The following is a 21,265-nucleotide window of genomic DNA, read 5'->3' on the forward strand; positions in this document are numbered from 1 at the left end:
GTTAACGGCATGTGCAATTTTGTTGTTGAATTCCAAAAACTAATCAATTGTTAATCCACACGGGTATTTGTGTTAGTATTGCAAGATCTATAAAATTTACAGAATGATTTATGTGATAAAAGATGTCATTAAACTGTGAGCATCTTAACAATAATTTTTCTTTCGATTGATTTTCATTGAAAAGCGATCACTATTTGTAACATGGTTGAATAATACTACATTGTATTTAAAAATTAATCACCTGACTTATTCTTTTGACAATTACGTACATACAGTGAATATATCTTGGGTATTTATATGCACAATCACAAATTGTAATATCTTCCTGGTTTAAATACATTTGAAGTAATTGTGAAATGGCCGGGCATAATGTATTGCCAGTATTTCTGATGGTTTTTTATTGCTTACAATTCAGCAGTACCCATGCAGGTTTGTTAGTTTACAATTTATGATTTTTATACAGACAAATAAACATTCATTAACCACAAAACCATGAAAACTAAAAAAAATTAATATAAAAAATAAATTCAAATTATGATTGAACCTCCTTACGAATTACAAAAATCAAACTTAACAGAAATAACAATATGACCAAGTATATAAAAATCAAAGCGGTAGGGCCAATTTCTACTTATCATTGACTGGAAATTTCAAATGTATTTATTATCTAGTCATTCAAAAATTCTCTCAAATTTCATAGCAAACTTTGGTAGTTTTGATATTGGAAAGTCAAAATTTACCACTAGCAAAAACTCTTCAAAAATAGTTGCGAAATTAAGATGCATTTAACATGGTTGAAACAAAATTGAAATATTTTTCGCTTTGTATTTCTGTTTTGAATTCTCATTGAATAGCATTATGTGGGCGTATACATTTGCAAGATTGAATTCGACTACACACAAAGGTGAAACAAAGATGTCAATCGTTTTACGATATTTATACGCAGGCTACACGAAGACTGTAGTGAGTGTCCAATGCTTTCAATGTTAAATTCCTCATTTTCAAGCACGCACATCTCTTTTGTCAAAACAACACTGTATATTGTCCCTGAACTTAGGATGTACCAAAACAAGTACTTCATATCTTACAAACAGGCAAAAAGTACCCTTCTTTTTTAAAATTTCATAAAATTTCTTTGTAAGCTCACACGAGTTGTGATAATTTTTAATTTTCCTGCATGTCTTTTGCCTCTGGTTCATTGTCCTGAGCAAAACTCAGAATGTTGTGCCAGAAAATCAAATGCATTCTCCACTGCAAATCTTTAAGAAGAAATCGTTATAGTTTCTGTGCATAGAGCCGTATTCCAATGACAGATGATCACCCCATACCTGCCATCCACAGCACACAGCACTGTGGATATTTCAATTTCTTCTCATACAAAAGCTGCTCAACAATGGCGCACGATTCCTTATTTGAAGTTGATACTGATTAACCTCAATAACCAACCCTTTGATTTTGATGGCATCGTATACACCATTAATTATAATTTGGATTGTGTTTGGAGCATATCTAAGTTGAAGGACATGCTTGGAAGGTGGCACCGCACGCTAGCTATTTTAGAGTGATGGACTACTTTAGACGAGTAGGTAGAAACTTTCTGTATGTATCCTTCTTTTATACCTCTAGTAAGGCTACTGTCCTTCTTATGACCTCTTCGTAGACGCTACTCTCTGGGAAGTCTTTTGTAGTTGTAGTAGTCATTCTCATTTTTCGTCTTATGCTACTGTAGTAAAGTGCTGTAAAGGCCATAGCGTTCTCTTCTATTGTCCGCCTGCCATATTTGTGTCCCACATAAACCTCGATTTCCTCTTCGCCAGAGTTTGTCCTTGTAATAAAAAAAAGCAAAACATCTCGAATAAAAGAAAGGCAAAATCAAGAAATGACTTAGAAAAATTATATATGTTTTACCTGTCAGAGGAGTTGCTAGTCATGTAAGAGTTTTACATCATTGCTCTCAGATCAACCAATAGAAATAATGCTGCTGCCTTCTTTTTTCGGATTGTGTCATCATTAAAGATTAAAGTATCCTATTTTGTAGGAACTGACTTGTGATTTTGATTTATTGAGATTGAAAATTCACATCTTTGTTCTTTAGAGTTTTTTTCAAACGCCAACTTGATGAAAATGCTTGCAGGCTAGCCTTTGATATGTTCGCGTCACCATGACACATGTGAAACGCTTGAGCATCTTAAAATTGGCTGTCTTCGCCGACACCGTGGCCCTACCACGATGTCAATGTACTGTTATACGAAGGCTAAACGACGGCGTTGCGATGGCCCTATGTAGTCATTGGGTCTTTTCTGACAATCGGGTATCTTCTTTATTCCTTTGTATTGTCATTGAGAGTAGTTTAATCTTTAATCTTGGTGACTTTGTGGAACGCATCTATCTCATCGATCTTGAGATAAAGGATATCACAGATACAGTTAAGTCGGCCTCATATCTTGACTTACATCTAGAAATTGATAATGAGTGTCGGTTGAAAACAAAACTTTACGACAAAAGAGATGATTTCAGCTTTCCAATTGTGAACTAATACATTTCTTAGTAGCAACATTCCAGCAGCACCTGCATACGGGGTATATATCTCCCAATTGATACGATATTCCTGTTCTTGCATTTCCTAACATGATTTTCTTGATAGAGGGTTGCTGCTCACAAGGAAGCTATTAAGAGTTCCAAATGGTGAAGTTGAAATCATCCCTTCGTATATTTTACGGACGCCATCACGAGTTGGTTGACCGTTATGGAATAACCGTTTCACAAATGATGTCGGATATGTTCCTTACGTTGTAACTACAATCCACTTCCCTTTCATGAATGTGACCTACCGAATTAGACTATTTACAGGATTTGTTATCACATAGGCAACACGACGGGTGCCACATGTGGAGCAGGATCTACTTACCCTTCCGGAGCACCTGAGATCACCCCTAGTTTTTTGGGGGGGTTCGTGTTGTTTATTCTTTAGTTTTCTATGTTGTGTCATGTGTGCTGTTTTTTGTTTGTCTTTTTCATTTTTAGCCATGTCATTGTCAGTTTGTTTTAGATTCATGAGTTTGACTGTCCCTTTGGTATCGTTTGTCCCTCTTTTTTAATCCCGATAGCATCGATGATTAGACTATTCAAACCCGTATCGACTACATCCAATAGTGAGGAAAAACGTTATTTTTTTAAGGTAGAATTCGCCAATAAAGGTTTAGATGCTATAAATATTAGCAATATTTTCCATCAAAAATCTGTACAAAAAACTATACCTGATTACTTCAAAAATAAAGCTACACCTGTTATTTCTTATACTTACACCAAGTCTATTGCATCCAAGATTTTCAACCACAAGAGAGTTTTAGAGGCTTTTAACCTCAAAGATACAAAATCCAAGCCTCCGGATTGCTCATGTGCATCGTCACAATACAATTACAGTCCAGCTGGTCATATTATTACTGGAGACCTTGGCATCGTTACCAATGAACAACTAAGAGAGTTGTTAGCCAAGGGACCAAAATATAGAATCCCCCAGCCCATCAACTGGAAAAAGAATTTCAAGTTACTGATGGATGCAGTTGAGGACTATGCAAGAAAATGGGTAAAGCGCGAACCAGACGAACCAGAACTGGATACTTTGTCTGAATGGATCAAAGCTATTCGATCATGCATTCAGAGGCGCATACAAAAACTACGATGTAATATGAGTACTAAAGTTTCTAACCCTTTCAAGAATCCGGAGGTTGTGGATGCTTTATCCTCTTTGCATGACAAATATGTCGTTGTTCCAGCAGATAAAGCCTCCAATAATATTGTCTTCATATGTAAAAAACATTATTTGCAATGTCTCACTACAGAGCTTGGAATTGATAAAACTACTGGTAATCCTACATATTCTTTAACATCATTTACCAAGGACGAAATTTTACAAAATCATAAATCTGTCCTTCTTTCTTTTGGTATCAACATCAAAGAAAACGAAGAAAACTTGCCTTCATTATACTGGATACCCAAATTACACAAAACTCCATATAAAGAACGATACATAGCTGGGTCTTCAAAATGTTCAACCAAACATCTTTCTAAAGTACTGACTACTATTCTTTCGACAGTTAAAGATGGGCTTCAAAAATATTGTGAGGAGATATATTCTACCAGTGGTGTTAACCAGATGTGGATTCTCAAAAATTCGAAAGATCTACTGCTTAACCTTCAATCACAATCTTTGCAATTTTGCAGCAACATAAAAACTTTTGATTTTTCTACGCTATATACTACTATTCCCCATGCTCAGTTGAAAGATCGACTACACCATCTCATAAAACAGAGCTTTTTCTATAAAAATGGAAATCGTAGATACAAATTTCTTGTTTTGGGTTACAATAATTCATATTTTGTGAAAAATCACACTGAATCTCCCAGAAAATATACAGAAGATGATATTATCAAAATGCTGGACTTTTTGATCGACAATATATTTGTTGAGTTTGGAGGATTTATATTTCAACAGACAGTCGGTATTCCAATGGGTACTAATTGTGCACCCCTGCTGGCTGATTTGTTTTTGTACTCGTATGAAGCTGAATTCATTCAGAACCTTCTAAAAGACAAAAAGAAAAAGCACCTTGCGAAATTCTTTAATTTTACTTTCCGATATATTGATGATGTTCTATCATTGAATAACCCATATTTCAGCCAATACTTACATCTCATATATCCAAGTGAACTTGAAATTAAGGATACCACTGATACTAGAAGGACTGCTTCATACCTTGATCTTTTTCTCAATATTGACGTAGATGGACGACTTCACACGAAAATCTATGATAAACGGGACGATTTCAACTTCCCAATTATCAATTTCCCATTTCTCAGCAGTAACATACCCTCTGCCCCTTCGTATGGTGTTTACATATCACAATTGATACGTTATTCACGTGCTTGTTCACACTATACGGACTTCATATACAGGAGTGTGCTCCTTACGCAGAAACTGCTCCAACAAAGTTATGAGGAGGACAGATTAAAATTGACACTCCGTAAATTTTATGGACACCATCACGATTTGGTGGATCCATACGATGTTTCGTTGACCAAACTAGCTAAGGACATTTTTACCACATGGTAGATTGTGTTTTGTCATAATGTCGTCTAATCTTTTAATTACCAAACGTGACTTATTCCCGATTGTGACTGTTTTGCCGAGTGTGAACTCGCATTACTATAAGACGTGGTACGGTACTTATACATCCCATATTCATGTATTTAGTTTAAATGTTTAATGTTATATTTGTAATTCTCATCGGATTTTGTCAAATGTGTTGACGTCTTTTCTATTATATTTCTGTGTTATGGTAAAGAAAATTAATCACCGCCTTCATTTATCAGATTTGATTTCGTTCAAAGTAATCAGTACGATATTTTACGTTTGAAGTTAGATTCATAACAAACCTGACATAGTTTTATAATATAGTTAATTGCTACCTCAGTTTTATATTAATAAGAATTAAAATGTGCTTTGTTATTAAATGCTATATCAGTATTTAGTTCAAATATATAATCTTAAATTAATCCTAATTCTAATGACGTCATTTTTTCGTCATTTTTCATTTTTTGATGCTCTGTTTTACTAATTCTAATGACGTCATTTTTTCGTCATTTTTCAGTTTCAAATAGGACGTCACTTGGCGTAGAGGTTTAAACGTATTCGGATGTGTCTACTTTTGTGTTTCAAATGTCTGGTTATGTAAATGTATTTCAGTTGTTTCCTGTAATTAGTTAATACTTCAGCTTTATCATGTACATCTTTTGAATATTCATTTTATTAAATTTACTGTTTGCAAAATTATAAATTACTCTAAATTATAGGGATTTTCTGGTAACTTAACGGAAAACCCTTGCCGTTTTTGGCACAACCTTTTTGATCTTTTGGTCCTCGATGCTGTTCAACTTTGTACTCGTTTCGGCTTTCAAACTTTTGTATCTGTGCGTCACACATAGGTCTTGTGTGGACAAAATACACTTCTGGCGTATTAAAATTTTGAACTTGTTGCCTTTTGTTGGCTGTTGTTCGTGTGATTCTTTGTCTATTGTGTTCTCCAATTTATTTATATTGTAGTCCTGTGTTGTCATTTTGATGTTATATTTCACATGGCCATAAAAGTGCGAGGTTTGGCATGCCACAAAACCAGGTTCAACCCACCATTTTTTCCTTTAAAAATGCCCTGTACCAAGTCAGGAATATGGTCATTGTTATATTATAGTTCGTTTCTGTGTGTATTACATTATAACGTTGTGTCGTTTGTTTTCTCTTATTTTTGAGTGTAAATTCACATTGCGATAAGACGTGTCACGGTACTTGTCTATCCCAAATTCATGTATATGGTTTTGATGTTATATATATATGTTATATTTGTTATTCTCGTGGGATTTTGTCTATATGTGTTACATTTTAGTGTTATGTCGTTGTTCTCCTCTTATATTTAATGCGTTTCCCTCGGTTTTAGTTTGTTATCCCGATTTTGTTTTTTGTCCATGGATTTATGAGTTTTGAACAGCGGTATACTACTGTTGCCTTTATTTATGACACGCAGTAATGACGAAAATAACGCGATTTGACAGAAAACTCTATTTTTTGCATTATGAATTTAACACGAAAACGAACCTTCGCATGGTCTTTTGGACAAAGATTTTGCCATCGTTCACGAAGTTTCTACCAGCGCCTGGAAACCCAATTGGTTATGATACCATCAGCGGCTGCCTTCTATCATGGGAAAAATTTGATTGATTATATAGGGAACAATAAAGCACGACTGTAGCAGGCCCCCTCTCATGGCAGTCAGTTTCCCTCTCTCTTTAGAAAACGTTATGGATCAACCACTGTATTCACACCCGAATCTGAATATTTCCTTTTCCATTCCTGCATCTGGTGTCAAATTCGGACAGCGTGACACCTGCAATAGGACAAAAACATATAAATGGTTTTATAGTTTTGAGAGTTATATCCTGAAAATTCAAGCATGCATATATAAAATTTTCTAACTTGAAGTATAATTAATTTTTTGTATGCTTTTTCTGATTGGTCCCAAAATTATTGGTCTCACAGCAGTTGATACAACTGAAGTTATATGACTTGTTTTGTTTTATAAATAGCTTCCTATTTAGGCAATAGGACAGGTTCTATTACTAGTACATTTAACATCTTGTCCTATTTTGAATTTGACATCAGGTATATCCCTTCGTTCATATTATCACTCTGGCAGTCCGTTTTGAATTTTCCTCGGAGTTCAGTATTTTTGTGATTTTACTTTTTATAATTCAAATGATCATAAAGTGGTCTGGTGCGAAGAAATAAATTTATTGGAACATTACTGGTATTGACATTTTCCCAATGTACATTTTTGATTCATAGCTATATCAAGAATCTACTCAAATTACCAAATGTGATCTATAATAAAAGAACCTATTCAACAATTTTAAAGGTATTGATCGTTAAAACTTTTCAACTGATTTTAGATAGTATTGAAATACACTGTACCCAATTCTGTCCTGCAACTTCCTTGTCCTAAAAAATTTAGTTCATATGACACGTTTCCTTTATCAGCAAAAAGTATTGCGTTGAAATTAGATGAATCCTGTTTATGTTCATAATCTCGCTCTAACTAATGAGATTTTGAATGATTTCCAATATGACAAATATCCACCATAGCCTACTTAGAATAGATTTAAGCAATTATAGGTCACTACTCACTAGTTCATGCGAATAGCCAAGTCTGCTGATATTTCAAATGACTCAGTAGTTTATGGAAAACATGTTATCAGTGATATGCATGTTCTGAATTTCACAATTTCATATCAATATTTTTTCACGACTTATCACTTTGCAAAAACATGACATTTTCATTTTTAAGCGCTAAAACCATGTTTTAACAAGGCAAATCCTACTATTTGATATTAAATACAAAATATATTACCATTCCTTCATTCCTAAATGTGCAGTTCATTCACGAAATAACTTCGGACTTAAGACCCTAGAAAAAATCTTTGAAACATGGCATTCATCTTATAGCAAAAATATTTGTTTTAGATAATATAGACAACACTTTGAAAAAATGGTCAAAACAGTATCTCACCCCCTTTGGAAAGATTACCATTTTAAAAACTTTGGTCATAGCTAAATTAAATCATCTGTTTCTATCTATCCCTAGTCCAGATGAGAATATGTTACTTAATTTAACAAATAAAATGTATGCTTTTATCTGGGATAATAAACCAGATAAGGTCAAGCGAGATCTTTTATGTCAAGATTATTATAAGGGTGGTTTAAAAATGCTAAATTTAAAAGCATTTATACAGGGACTAAAACTTACATGGGTGAGACGTTTGTATAATTCGAATTCAAAGTGGGTGAGATTAGTCTCTATTGTGGAGCAAATAAATTTTATTGAAATAAGTTATATTGGGCCTATTAAAAGGTCATCAAATAAATTTTGGCAAGAAGTTTTTGATGCTTGGAAAACCCTTAATCAAATTAGAAAACCAAGATGTATTGATGAAATTCTATCTTATTCTTTATGGGAGGTAGAAAACTTTAAAATTGGTGGTTCAAGAGTCTACTATAAAAACTGGGCAAATGCGGGAATTTGGACAGTGCAAGATTTGTTAGATGACCAGGGCAAAGTTATGTCATTTCAAAATTTCCAACAATTATATCAATTTAGGCCAAATATTTTACATTATTATGGAATAGCACACTCGCTTAATGAGTGGTTAAACACGATAAATATTGAAGTAAACGAGAGAAAAATTCATGCAATAATACCTTTTAACATAAGTATCTTTTTTGAATCAAAAAAAGGTTCAAAAGACATGTACAACATATTGAATGAAAAATATATTACATTTGCTGCAAAGGAAAAATGGGAGAACCATCTTAATATGACTGGTATTAACTGGAAAAAAATACACACTTCGTGTACAAAATATAGTAAAAGCACTAAGCTTAGCTGGTTCCAATATAGAATTATCCATAGAATTTTGGGAACTAATTCACTACTTTACAAGATGAAAATAAATAGTAACAACATGTGTACATTTTGTAAAGAAGGACCAGAGACCATAGAACATTTATTTTGGAGCTGTCCGATGGTCGCCAGTCTCTGGCATGCACTAAACATTTGGATTTTTGAAATGACAAATATTGAACTGCCTTTGAATATTATGATTATTTTATTTGGTATCTTAGAAAATGTTAAATTGAATTTTGTTAAAAATAAGATTATTCTTTTTTCAAAATACTACATCTACCGAACAAAACTACAAGAAGTTTTGCCAAATTTAAATGCTTTAAAAAACTATTTAAAGGAACACTTGAATCTAGAAAAATACATTTCATTTAAAAACCTCTCTGTAGAGGAATATAACAAATACTGGAGTCCCTGGGCCCCTATCATAGAATAAATAATAAATGTTAAAATTTGATTGAAACACCACTTATGCATATCGCAAGAACAAGTAAGACTTCAATGTTATAAGATATTTATTTATTTTCAAGCTACTATTGCACCACCATATATATTCAATTGTTGTTTTATTATATAATACTTCTTTTGTGTTAAAATGCCATTCTGTACACCTTTGTTCATACATGTTGTGCTAGTCTATTTGTTACAATAAAGAAAATTCATTATAAAAAAAAAAAAAAAAAAAAAAAAAAAAAAAAAAAAAAAAAAAATATTTGTTTTCTTAACTTCGAATTTTTATTTCTATGAAACTTGCTGAAGAATAAATATGACAACGTTTTCGTAACCTATCAAATTCATTTATATTTATATAATGATAATTTTAAAACACTATCAGTTTAACTGTTATTGTTATTATTCAAATGAGGAATTACGATAACAGCCATTTTCTGCTAAATAGTAAAATAAAATTACAAAAACACTGAACTCCGAGGAAAATGGTGGATTGAACCTGGTTTTATAGCAAGCTCAACATCAAGCCTTTTAAAATAATGCTAATCAAGAATATATTGTAACGTGTTCGCAAACCGGTCAGAACCTTTCTAACCAACCAAACCAACCACCAGACCAGACAGACACCAACAACGAACCAAAAGAATTTAACAGGAAATATGAAGGCTCAGAGTACATGAAATAATTACTAATACTGCTACTGCATACTGCATATCACACAAATATAGTTTCTAGGTCAGCGTAGTCTCCTTTATGTGTGTGTGTAAGTCGGATGGATTTTTATATGTAATGTAATCAAGTATCAGCTCAGTCTTTAGTTTGATGTTTTGAATGGAAACACAAAATAGTTTCAAGTGTATAATAACTTTTATTCACAAGACATAATATTAAAAACAACTGGAACGTGGAATAACAGCAATAAATCTCTTAAAACAACAATCAACAATTAACAATAGTCCGTATATATTAGACGGACATAAGATAATACAGCTAAAATAGCTACGCCAAAAATCAACTTTCAGGAAACACAGATTATATCAGCAACTCTCCATATAAATACATGTAAAATACTACACAAATAAATAAATCTCAATTTCCGTAACCCTCTTTCTATATCATGAAAATATATTAACAGCCACACTGAGTATTTAAAACAGACGGATACTTTTTGCCGACTTTACGCACCTTTCTCCTATTCAAAGTTGAAATTCATTATCAAACTTTATTCTCAAAACTTATAATATTTAGAAAACAAGAAAACTATTAAATTTCTGCCTCCGTTAAAAACTGGAAACCGGAACAATTAAATGAACTGCATAAATAATTATATTGCATATATATTACAACATTCTGGAACTTAAACTGCTGCTTTAGAAAAACTGTACCTTGAAATGTATGAGACACGTAAATAAAGCTGCTAACCGGCGGTAGGGACAAGCTGGAACTGACGTAAAATACTATGAATCTTACGCTAGTGTTGTGGTTTCGCGTGAGAGAAATTCCAAATATGGTTGAAATCAATGACCTAATAAGGAAACTTCCTTATAAGGTGCATATCTTTGCACTAAACGTCTGATGAAATGACGTCAATACAGCCCTATAACTGTGAAAAGATGCGCAACGTCGGTGCAAAAATAGTTCATAAGAACTTATTACAATAATCAGAATAAAACTCTCTTCTACATAAACCTTACATAAAATACTCTAACATTTATCTCTATTTTGAAAAACATACAAAAATATAACTACAGCATGTTCAGGACAGTGTACAAGTTATACGATTTCTATTGTCACTCTATTTATAATAATACTCGTGACTTCCTGTAAAAGCGAAAGTGAAAGTAACGTAAAATTAATCAAAAGCTGCCGGTAAGAAAACACACGTTTTCTATCATTCTGGAACATACAATATTAAAACGATCAAACCATGAATAGGTAATAGTATGAAATTCAAAACAGTGTAGCTGTGGCCATTGATTGACACATTAAAATCATTCATTGACTGGGACAATTTAGGTGAACGTTTGTATGTAACGACCAATGCTCACTATGTACTTTTTAAATACACTTAAACTATGGGGTCACCAAAGGTTCTCAACACCTAAATAAAGTAATTCGAAAAATTAATCAGAAATAACACGATATTTTGATTTATATCAATTATATAAATCAAAACACAAAGGTTATTCCTGATTAATTTTTCGAATTATTTTATAATTAAAGGCGTTAAGAAATCTTTGTTGACCCCACAGTTTAAATGTCTATCGTAGGTACGTCATGAACAGTGGTTGTTACAGACAAACGTTCACGTAAATTGTCCCAGTCAATGGATGATTTTGATGGGTCAATCAATGGCCACAGCTACACTGTTTTGAATTTCATACTAATGAAATAAAATACACACATTTACTGCTTTAATAAAATAATAAAAAGTAGGGTTGGAAGAACTATAGCCAAAACTATGTAGACAATATCAATAAAAATTTAGGCACTGTTATCTGTCAAAAACGTCACAATATTAAAATAAATGGTCACTTATGTGTAAATGTGTCACATGACTGTATAAAGTAACATACCATGATATAATAAACATATGGAAATTGACAAATTGTACCAAAAGAGTCAATTTTACACATTGCTTTAAGACAAAATTGCTACTAGCAAATGTTTTACATTAAAAACCCACATATGTCTAAGAGACTCATGTCTTACACGCATCTGCGGTGTAATATTTGGTACATTTAGGTCAATTTTTGATTTTTCGAGACATCAAAAGTTTCCCTAGTAATACCATCTCCTTTGCATTCGTTACAGGAAGCAATTCGTTTCTGTAATTAACTTTTGGAGTACTTTTACAGCATACTTGGAAAAATATTGTATTACAAAAACAATTTAAAGTTTATAAGAAAACAAGATGCCCATAGATACTGACCACTTCGACAAAAACCTTTCTTATTTAACAACAGACGATCTATGATGATTTTGTACGGGGATCGTACGGTCTTTATAATAACCTATTTTTTTCAAATACTAAATTGGTTTTCATACTGGACTTTTGTGAAAGATGTTGAGCGTGATTTTTTTTTAAACTACAATTTGGGTGACCTCGAAATGTCTTGTTTCTTTATTTTCAGGATAATATTTAAATCAAATTTCCATTGATACACTTCTTCAGCATGTCTTTAAGATGTTATAATATAGTTACCACACTTTCTAAAAAAAAAAATCATTTCAGGATCTTTCAGAAATGTCACCTCAAATATACACAGGTATAAAAGATCCGAGCAAGCCTTCTGTGCAACCAGACAAGAACCACAGTGTTGTCTAGGAACAAACTGTTGTGGCCCTGATTTTGGAGGGTGTTGTTGTGATGAAGCTTGTGTCGAGATAGGAGACTGTTGTCCTGATTACATAAGTACTTGTCAGGCAGGTAAGCAATGTTCAACATGACGAAGCTACATACATATCACATGATTCTTATATATTTTAGTAAATTACGTTTATCATTCTATACATTTAAATCAAGCATAGATAAACACATGATTGACGAATAAAACGAATTAATCTTATTTAATCGAAATCAATTGTAGTCGGCTTTTGAGTTCACGAATGTGAGAAGACTCGGCCCGAAGACAAGTAGGACCAAGTCTAATCGGACCGACTTATAAGACAATTCTGACTGTCTATGAAGACAACTCAGACGTCCTTATGGGGACTCGAACCACCAAAACAGACAAATCAGAGAATTTTAACTATATAAATAATTAAAAATTGTTAAACATTATACTTTACATGGCTAAATCGTTTCTTCTGCTGAATTTGCAAAACATAATAAAATAAATAGTGTATTACCTGAATAAAAATTGCTATTTATGTGTTAAATATGTTATATTTAACATCAAAGTATACTTTTGTGAAGATTGTTATTGCTACTTCATCTTTGTGATTCTATATTGTAAATAAACAAACTTAATAAATCTATTTAAATACATGGTAACTGTAGTGAACTCTCTTAACCAGATGAACTATTTGTGAGTTTCTATCTTTATTCATACATGAGTCAAAAATATAAAATTGTATATCCACGAAAATGTAAGTTTTCTTTAATACACCACGAAAATTGAAACCCAAGAATTAATCCACAATATAACATCTACCAACAAGTCTTTAAGTCCACTGGAAATACATGAACTCCATTTAACAAACTAAATACGACAATGCTCTGGCATGTTTTTTATATATTATTTCACTGTCGACTAATAATTGGTTTGCCTCGAAGGACAATCGAAACACATAAATTGCAAACCCATAATATTCATATATTTTGTTTCTAAGTATTTATTTTACCAATGTCATTACAGTTCAAATATAGAAAATAATGAAAACTTCCTAACAATTTGCTTTTATTTCCAAGGTTGATTATTTGATACCTAAAGTTATGAATTGATTGTCTCATAGTAAGATATCATTATTCGATCTCGGTGTGAATATCTTATACAAAGAAGTTCAAATGTGGTAATTTTTGTTTTTGCAAATCTGGCTATTAGTAGGTATTTGTTCTCAATTCTACAGGGCCGTGTAACCAATACAGCCTAATAGAAAATGAAGAAAAGAGGTCTGCGGGATATATTACGCATATCTCAAGTGATATACCTATCAGTGATGAAATTTTAAATGAAACATGGTACAGAGTAATAAGTGACAATGGAGAAAAAATGCCTACGTATCCTCCTGGTATATTACATTGTGGTACAATTAATCCAATCTGGCTAAATGGTGAGTGTAGTGTTGTTTCGTAGTGTAATAGTACTAGAAATGCGAAAGAAAAAACTTTGTCTTATTTCCTGGGAAAAAAGCCGAAAAAATAATCAACCAAAAAAACTTGGATCAACTCAGTTTCTCTGGAATAATCAGACAGAATTCTGTCGAAAGACAACACTGCATATGACACAAACGCTCGTGAATTCAAAAGATATTTCTCACTTTTTTAGAATTGAAATTGTTGTTTAATTATAAAAATAACACATTGTAACATGTTTGAGCCCTAAATATACTAAGAAAATGTGTTATGATTGCCAATGAGACAGCTCTCTATAATGACATAGCATTTAACAACTATGGGTCATCGTGCGGCTTTCGACAATGAACAAATCCTTCGCCGCAAAGTCAGCTAAAAAAAAAGTCCCGTAATGTGAAATGTAAATTAATTCAAATGAGAAAACTATCGGCCTATCGGCCAAACGCCAACCACTTAATTAGTTTAAACAATATTTTATTTCAAAAAGTCCACAAAATATCATTATTCAATGTAAATACAGTGATTCGGAAACAAAAAAAAACTTATATAAATCCGTTTCCATAATTCTAACTGAATTAGATGCTCTTGAGTGAGGCGCTTCAATGCAAAAGGTTGTTTTTTTAAGTTGGTGTTGAGATATACCTTCAATTGTAAAACTGGCATTATTCTCTTCTCTTTCTGTTGATTTTGTTTTTATATGGTACCTTCACATATTGAAAGATGTTAAAAGATGATACTTATAACTAAATAGTTTTTGTTTATAAAAACGGCTTCAAATCTTTACAAAAAATTATATAATCAAATCCATGTAAGATTTTTGAGCTTGTAATAATTTATGACGCATGTCTGAACATTTTTCCACATTTATTATGCATTTTCTTAAACACATACAATATTATGGTCTTTTCAGGCTCGTTGCCAAATGGTGAGGAAGAAAACGTGACACTAGTAGCTTGCAAACAGACACAAAAAGACGTTTGTGAGGAAGAAATCGACATTAAAATTATGAATTGTTCTGGTGGATTTTATGTTTACTATTTACCTAATACGACGACAAACTCAGCCTACTGCTTTGGTAATTAATACGAAATTATGACGTATTCCCTGTGGAAAAGAATTTCTTTAAAAGAAATAGATACATGGTTTCAAATATTCGATTTAAAAGTTTAAACGACCTTAGATTTAGTGTATTTTATTTTATAAAGGAATGATTTTAATCAAACCCCACGAAGATATAATGCAAAGTATATCTTTCCTATTTTGACATTTTAAATGGAGAATATATTTTGCAAGAATAAAAGAAACAGAAACATATCGGGTTGGATTCTATATTTTATATATAAAGGTCAATACAATCTTTAAATCTTTTTGAAATGCAGAAGAATGCATGGAGCTTCTACACCAACATTTAAAAAATGTTCTTAATTGTTTGACGTCGATCCGTTAATGTAATAACTTAAGTTTAAAATTTATATACTTCAGATCAAAAAGTGATACTCAAAGAAAGGCAAACAATGTTAGACCCATATGAAGTATTTGATGTAGTCTTAGTGAAAGGCCGTATTGTTATTCATGTTCAACGATTTGACCCAAATACTCATATTTTAGATAGAAAATACTAAAACGAATATCCAAATGACAAAAAGTATAAAAGAAAAACATAACAGTGCATGGGCTCGCTTTAATGAATCAGTTTTTTGTACTTTTTTATACCAGACGAAATCTAATTATCAATCGAGATGAAATTCGAAGACTGCAGACGGTCATATAATCCAACGTAAGCATAAAAACAAATTAGCGAACACGTTTCAAGATCTGTTTGAGTTCAGTATATGGATTTAATCAGGTTGTTTTTTTACCTCTATAGGATGGATTTTTTCGTATGCCAGATCTGTAAGCCAAATAGTGAATCATGATGGTTTCATTGATTTGCACTCCATTTTAACATTCTTCGTTTTTATATTAATGAGCTACATGATTAACTCATGCGTATCCATCTTCTCTAAAGGTTGAATCAAAAGTTTGTATGAGTACTTATTGCAAGTCTGAAATATACCAGCAATGAGGTGAGCTTTTTATGACGAAATATTTATAACCAAACTATAGTAAAGAAATATTATTTTGTTTTTTTGCTTTTATAATTCTTGTCAACATCAATAAAAAACAAATTTTATTTTTTTGGTCGAATTCTTAGCTAATGCCCCTTAGTTATCACTAGGACATGAAATTTAACAAAACGTTTGTAAATTTACAAACAAAAATCTCCATTAATTCATGCATATCATATATTTGACTCTCTCAAGTTACTCTATTCAGCGTTTTAAATTAGAGTAAGTTCAAAAATGTGCATCAAGAGCATCAAATATGTTCAGTTAGAGTCGAAGGCAGATTATATTCCTGGTACTTTTGATAACTATTGTTACTAGTTGTTTTCTTAAGTTCCTTAGTCTTTTCTGTTAAATTCACTGTATATCATTATATAGCGTACATTAAAAATCTATATACAAAATATTATATGAACAAACACGCCATCATTTATCGTATTTAACATATACTTAGATGGACCACTGTAACGCATGTGTATGATAATATTGACAGAAATGCAGTTCTCCTTTGTTGTAAGTTCCTTTAAAAAAATAAAACACCTTACATTCATACAGAATTTTAAATGATTTGTTTGAAAATCATTTGATCTCAAAGTACTGCAACAATTGAATCTTTTGAAGGTAGCTCTGGTATCATTGACAAACGATGATCATAAGAAGTTGCAGAAAAGTCTAAAGAACTAAATCTTTATAAAAATTAATCTATTATAAGATTTTGCGTAATTTCAACTTTTACGTAAATTCTTTCTTGTCTTGGTTTTCGAATTCTTCTTTGTAGTGACGTTTGTGGTCATCTATCCAAATATATATATATATATTAGAGGTAACCTTACTTGTATTCTTAGTAATTATTAACTTGGTTATTTAAATTATCAGATATAAACCTAAACATGAAACTTAAAGGATATGTGTCGTCAAATTCTAAAACTAGCTCTGGACTGCTAAAACACTGCTTATATACAAAAAGGGTCATAAATTATAAAAAAAAAAAATGTTGATCATTATATCTTATAATGCACATCAATTGGCTAAAAAGGGACTTGCAATATTTTGTAGGAGACGGTCCTGTTCTCTGTGACGATGGTTTGTCATCTGAATCTGGATATTACCCAGGGTGTACATGTATGTATAAATATTTGTTTTTTTTTGTAAAAAAAAGAAAAAAAAACTGCGTGCAATTTAAGAATTTGACAACCAACATAAAGTGTTGGTCCATATTTTTGTCCCCGAATATAAAATAGGATTGCATGACAACAGTGAAGCATATGAAAATTAAGATTTATTAAAGAAAGAATCATGCCAAATTAGTAAGAAAAAAACTGATTTCTTTTCGTGTTTCATGATGTTAACGATGACATTGTCAATTTCCATCCGTTGTTTTTATTACATCAGAATAACGTGTTTTATTCAGTACACTACTATTGCTCTTATACGCTAACGTATATCAAGATTCCATTCCTCGTTTGCCTTAAATACATTAAATTAAGTTTCACAGGTTTTGCAGATCTTTTATTAATCTTATCGCAAATGATTTGTACATTAATGATTACCTGAGTAGCTATATAACTATTCCGCCACATTCTCTTGCAGTCAAGTTTTTTCATGTGTTCTACGTAATTTTACTTTTTCATCAAATGTGTTTATGCAACAAACCTGAATTACCTATCCTATTTATACAGTTTTACCTGTTTAGTTCACAGCATTTGTTGAATTATTTCTGATTTGAAATTAAAACGTTGGTCTTTTTAGGAACGCATATTATAAATTGTGTGTGAATTTAGGGTAAATTACTAGTATACGAAAGTAATGTAAATATGATAGAGAAAAAATATGTTCAGCATTATTCAACATTATTCTCGCAATTGTTTTTTTTTTTCTTAGCTTGAATTCTTAGCAGTAGCTGAGATTTTTCCATGACTTAAACTCAGATTTTCATATATTGACAATTATAAAAGACTTTAACTATTTCAGATTTTAGTTTTCCTATGTTTCAACTTTCCAATACTCAGTGCAATTGGTACCATTAATGTTATTGCAAGTAAATACCCTCTGTTCTATGATGGTGTGTTATCATATCTTAGTTGAATCGCTTGCGCTAAAGTTTGTTCTTAACGAAGAAACTACTCTAGCATCGTTATGCGTGAAAATAATTGAAATTGACCTTTACCAGATATGTTAACCGATAAGATGAGTTATTTTTCCAAGGTATTAGATCTTACAGAATAGTCGTATGCAATTGTAATATAATTTGTTTGCTGCTTTTTTTGTATAGCATCATTTCCAAATGAGACAATTTTACCTAAAGTGGAATCCATACTGATAGATGGACCAACGTTCAACATACCAAATTACCCTCCTACACCAAGCCTTATACCAGTGTTCAGATGTAAATTCGGAGATATTTCTAATAAAACTTATGTTTACGATGTGAATTGGTATATAAATGAACACAATGTAACGATGTACAAAAATATAGAATTTGATAACATCAATAGCACTTACTTAACAAGTTCAGATTGGCGTGGAAAATATCAAATGAATATGCAGGTAACATTTTATATGCTTCCATTCATTTTCCTTTACTGTTTTGGTACTTAACATTCATTCATTTCATTTTATTAATTTTCAATCTTCTTATGGACAGCAACAAACTATCGTGTGCCTTAAATACATAAACGGTATGCCAGTTCGTTATATATTACTGTTGTCGTAAGATTGGTTTACACTTTCGAGAGACGTGGGAATACAAAAGTCCTGTATTGTGTATTGTTCCATTCTAGCCAATGAATCTAACTCAAATAATTGGTTGATAATTGAGTACGTCTCGTTGCTGTAGCTCAAAAGATTTGCTATTTTGATTAAGATTACTTACGCAAAGATCTTTATCAAATGAGATTGGTACATTCTATTGATTTTATTTTTTTTTCCATGTAAAAACGTGAAAAGATAAAATTTATAATTGATATAATGAACTATGTAGAAATAGGAGATATGACACACTTTCATATTTCTATAAACTAGTTTTTAAAGATGAATTTGTATATCTTATGAAAAAAAACTGTATTGATATGTCTACCGTGTATGCATATTTATTTTTTAGATGGTAAAAAATTATCACAAAAACCCACAAAATCAAATTTCAACTATAAATTCACGATTGAGGGTCTTATCTGCGCATGGAAATTAAAATAGTGCGTTGTTTTAATTTTCAGATACAAAATTTTTGAATTGTATAATTTAAGGCATTTATCTCCCTCGTGCAAATTTTGATTTCTTGTTTAATATCAGCTATGTTTGTTGTCCTTTTTGGTCTATAAGCCCGTCATCGTTTAATAGTTTAGGATTTTCTTATGTAGGTCATCGAGCTTTACTGAAGAGATATTTATTGTCGAAATACGCATTTGATGCAGAAAATTTGTTAAGTTAATGTCATTGTATAAACAAGATTTATCAAAACATTAATCTATTATTTCTTGAATTTTCTTTGAAATTTGTCATTTTTTTGGGCGATACCATATGTTAACAGCAAATATAATTCAAGGAATACGATCTTTTTATCTTTTGCAGGTCACATGCTCAATACGGGTCCGAAATACAGTTGGTGCAGTGCCCAGTCCATTTTATAAAAGCAACGTGTTCAATGCAGGTTTTTATGTATGTTTGACTCTATTCAATATTAAAATTTAGAGGTACAATTTCTCAAATCTAACATGGATTTAATTAAATTGATTCGTTGATATTGTTCAACCCTCATTGGGGGCTCTCGAATCGAAACAGTTAAATGGTTGAGTATAACTACAAGCACTGAATAAGTGACAAACTGATATTTAAACACAAAATGATGAAAATGATGACTAAGAAAATAATGTTTGTAACGTTGCTGCTTTGATAAAAAAAAAAACTCTTGTAATCAGAGATAACCGTACAAATGTCATTCTTTCATTCTTCTTATTGTTTGTATGGTAAACTTTACTAAAAGTGTTCAAAATTATAACCAAACAAAACACACTTAAGTAAGAAAACTTACCCCTCTTTTGTTAAGTTTTGGTTCATAAGATTCTAATAATAGAAGACTTGTTCAATTTCGAGATATTTCCGTTTGTTGTATTCAAACTGGACTGCATTTAATATTAACGTGAATTAACAACATGTTAGTTGATCAACCATGTTTATACATCACAGTTCTCTGCCTTCTACAAAGCCTGTATCATTCATTAATTGTATCAGTTAAAAGAGGAAATGGGCCATATGGAATGAGGCACCAACTGCATTCTTTACTCATATTTTGTTTGAAGAAACACTATGAATTTATGTTCTATTTGTTTGATTGTTGTATTTTATATATTTTTCGTTTTGCTTTATAGCCAGAAAAATATGAATATACTGTAATTGAGGGTGAACACATTGAAATACCATTTACCTCAACTGTTCCTGTCGCTTGCATTGCTTCTCATCCAGATATTCAAAAAAATTGCAACCAGAATTTCTACATTTTCCAACCTAAGTATCAACAAAATACAGCAGCATGTATGAATAATATTGCCAGAAGGGATCTTGTATTTGAAGCACAGTTTTGTGGAATCAAATTAGGAAATCTTGATTGGAATCAGAGAAAGTACCTTAAAGTCTACGGGTTCAGTGATGGTCTATATAACTCTGATGACAGGTCAACATATATCAGAGTCTCTACAAAATCCGTTTCTATTTTTAATGAATTCTGGAACGGCACGAAGATACCAGATATTAAGGTAAATAAATTAGCACATCATTTATTATTATTCTTCCATATTCCTGTGAAAGATTGGGGTTTTTTTATCAATAAAAAAGTTAGAGTATTAATATTTTTAAATTCAAGCGTCACTGGTGAAACGCACGTCTCGCTAAATCATAAACAATTATCTTTG

The 21,265-nt window shown here is 31.6% G+C and overlaps 1 protein-coding gene across 1 annotated transcript in view; it reads left to right on the forward strand.

Annotated features, from left to right (window-relative positions):
• Window positions 1-298: 298 nt before the first annotated feature.
• The window catches only part of LOC139499331 (von Willebrand factor D and EGF domain-containing protein-like), a 39,920-nt gene continuing 18,953 nt past the window's right edge, over window positions 299-21,265 (forward strand). The window contains exons 1-8 of the mRNA XM_071288004.1: window positions 299-429; window positions 12,694-12,888; window positions 14,031-14,234; window positions 15,167-15,331; window positions 17,418-17,483; window positions 18,634-18,908; window positions 19,929-20,015; window positions 20,726-21,109. Of these exons, the coding sequence (XP_071144105.1) occupies window positions 357-429; window positions 12,694-12,888; window positions 14,031-14,234; window positions 15,167-15,331; window positions 17,418-17,483; window positions 18,634-18,908; window positions 19,929-20,015; window positions 20,726-21,109 (1,449 nt within the window). The 5' untranslated portion in view covers window positions 299-356. The remainder of the gene's footprint in view (window positions 430-12,693; window positions 12,889-14,030; window positions 14,235-15,166; window positions 15,332-17,417; window positions 17,484-18,633; window positions 18,909-19,928; window positions 20,016-20,725; window positions 21,110-21,265) is intronic.

The sequence above is a fragment of the Mytilus edulis genome, chromosome 1, assembly GCF_963676685.1.
Source record: "Mytilus edulis chromosome 1, xbMytEdul2.2, whole genome shotgun sequence".
In the NCBI taxonomy this organism is placed as follows: Eukaryota; Metazoa; Mollusca; class Bivalvia; order Mytilida; family Mytilidae; genus Mytilus; species Mytilus edulis.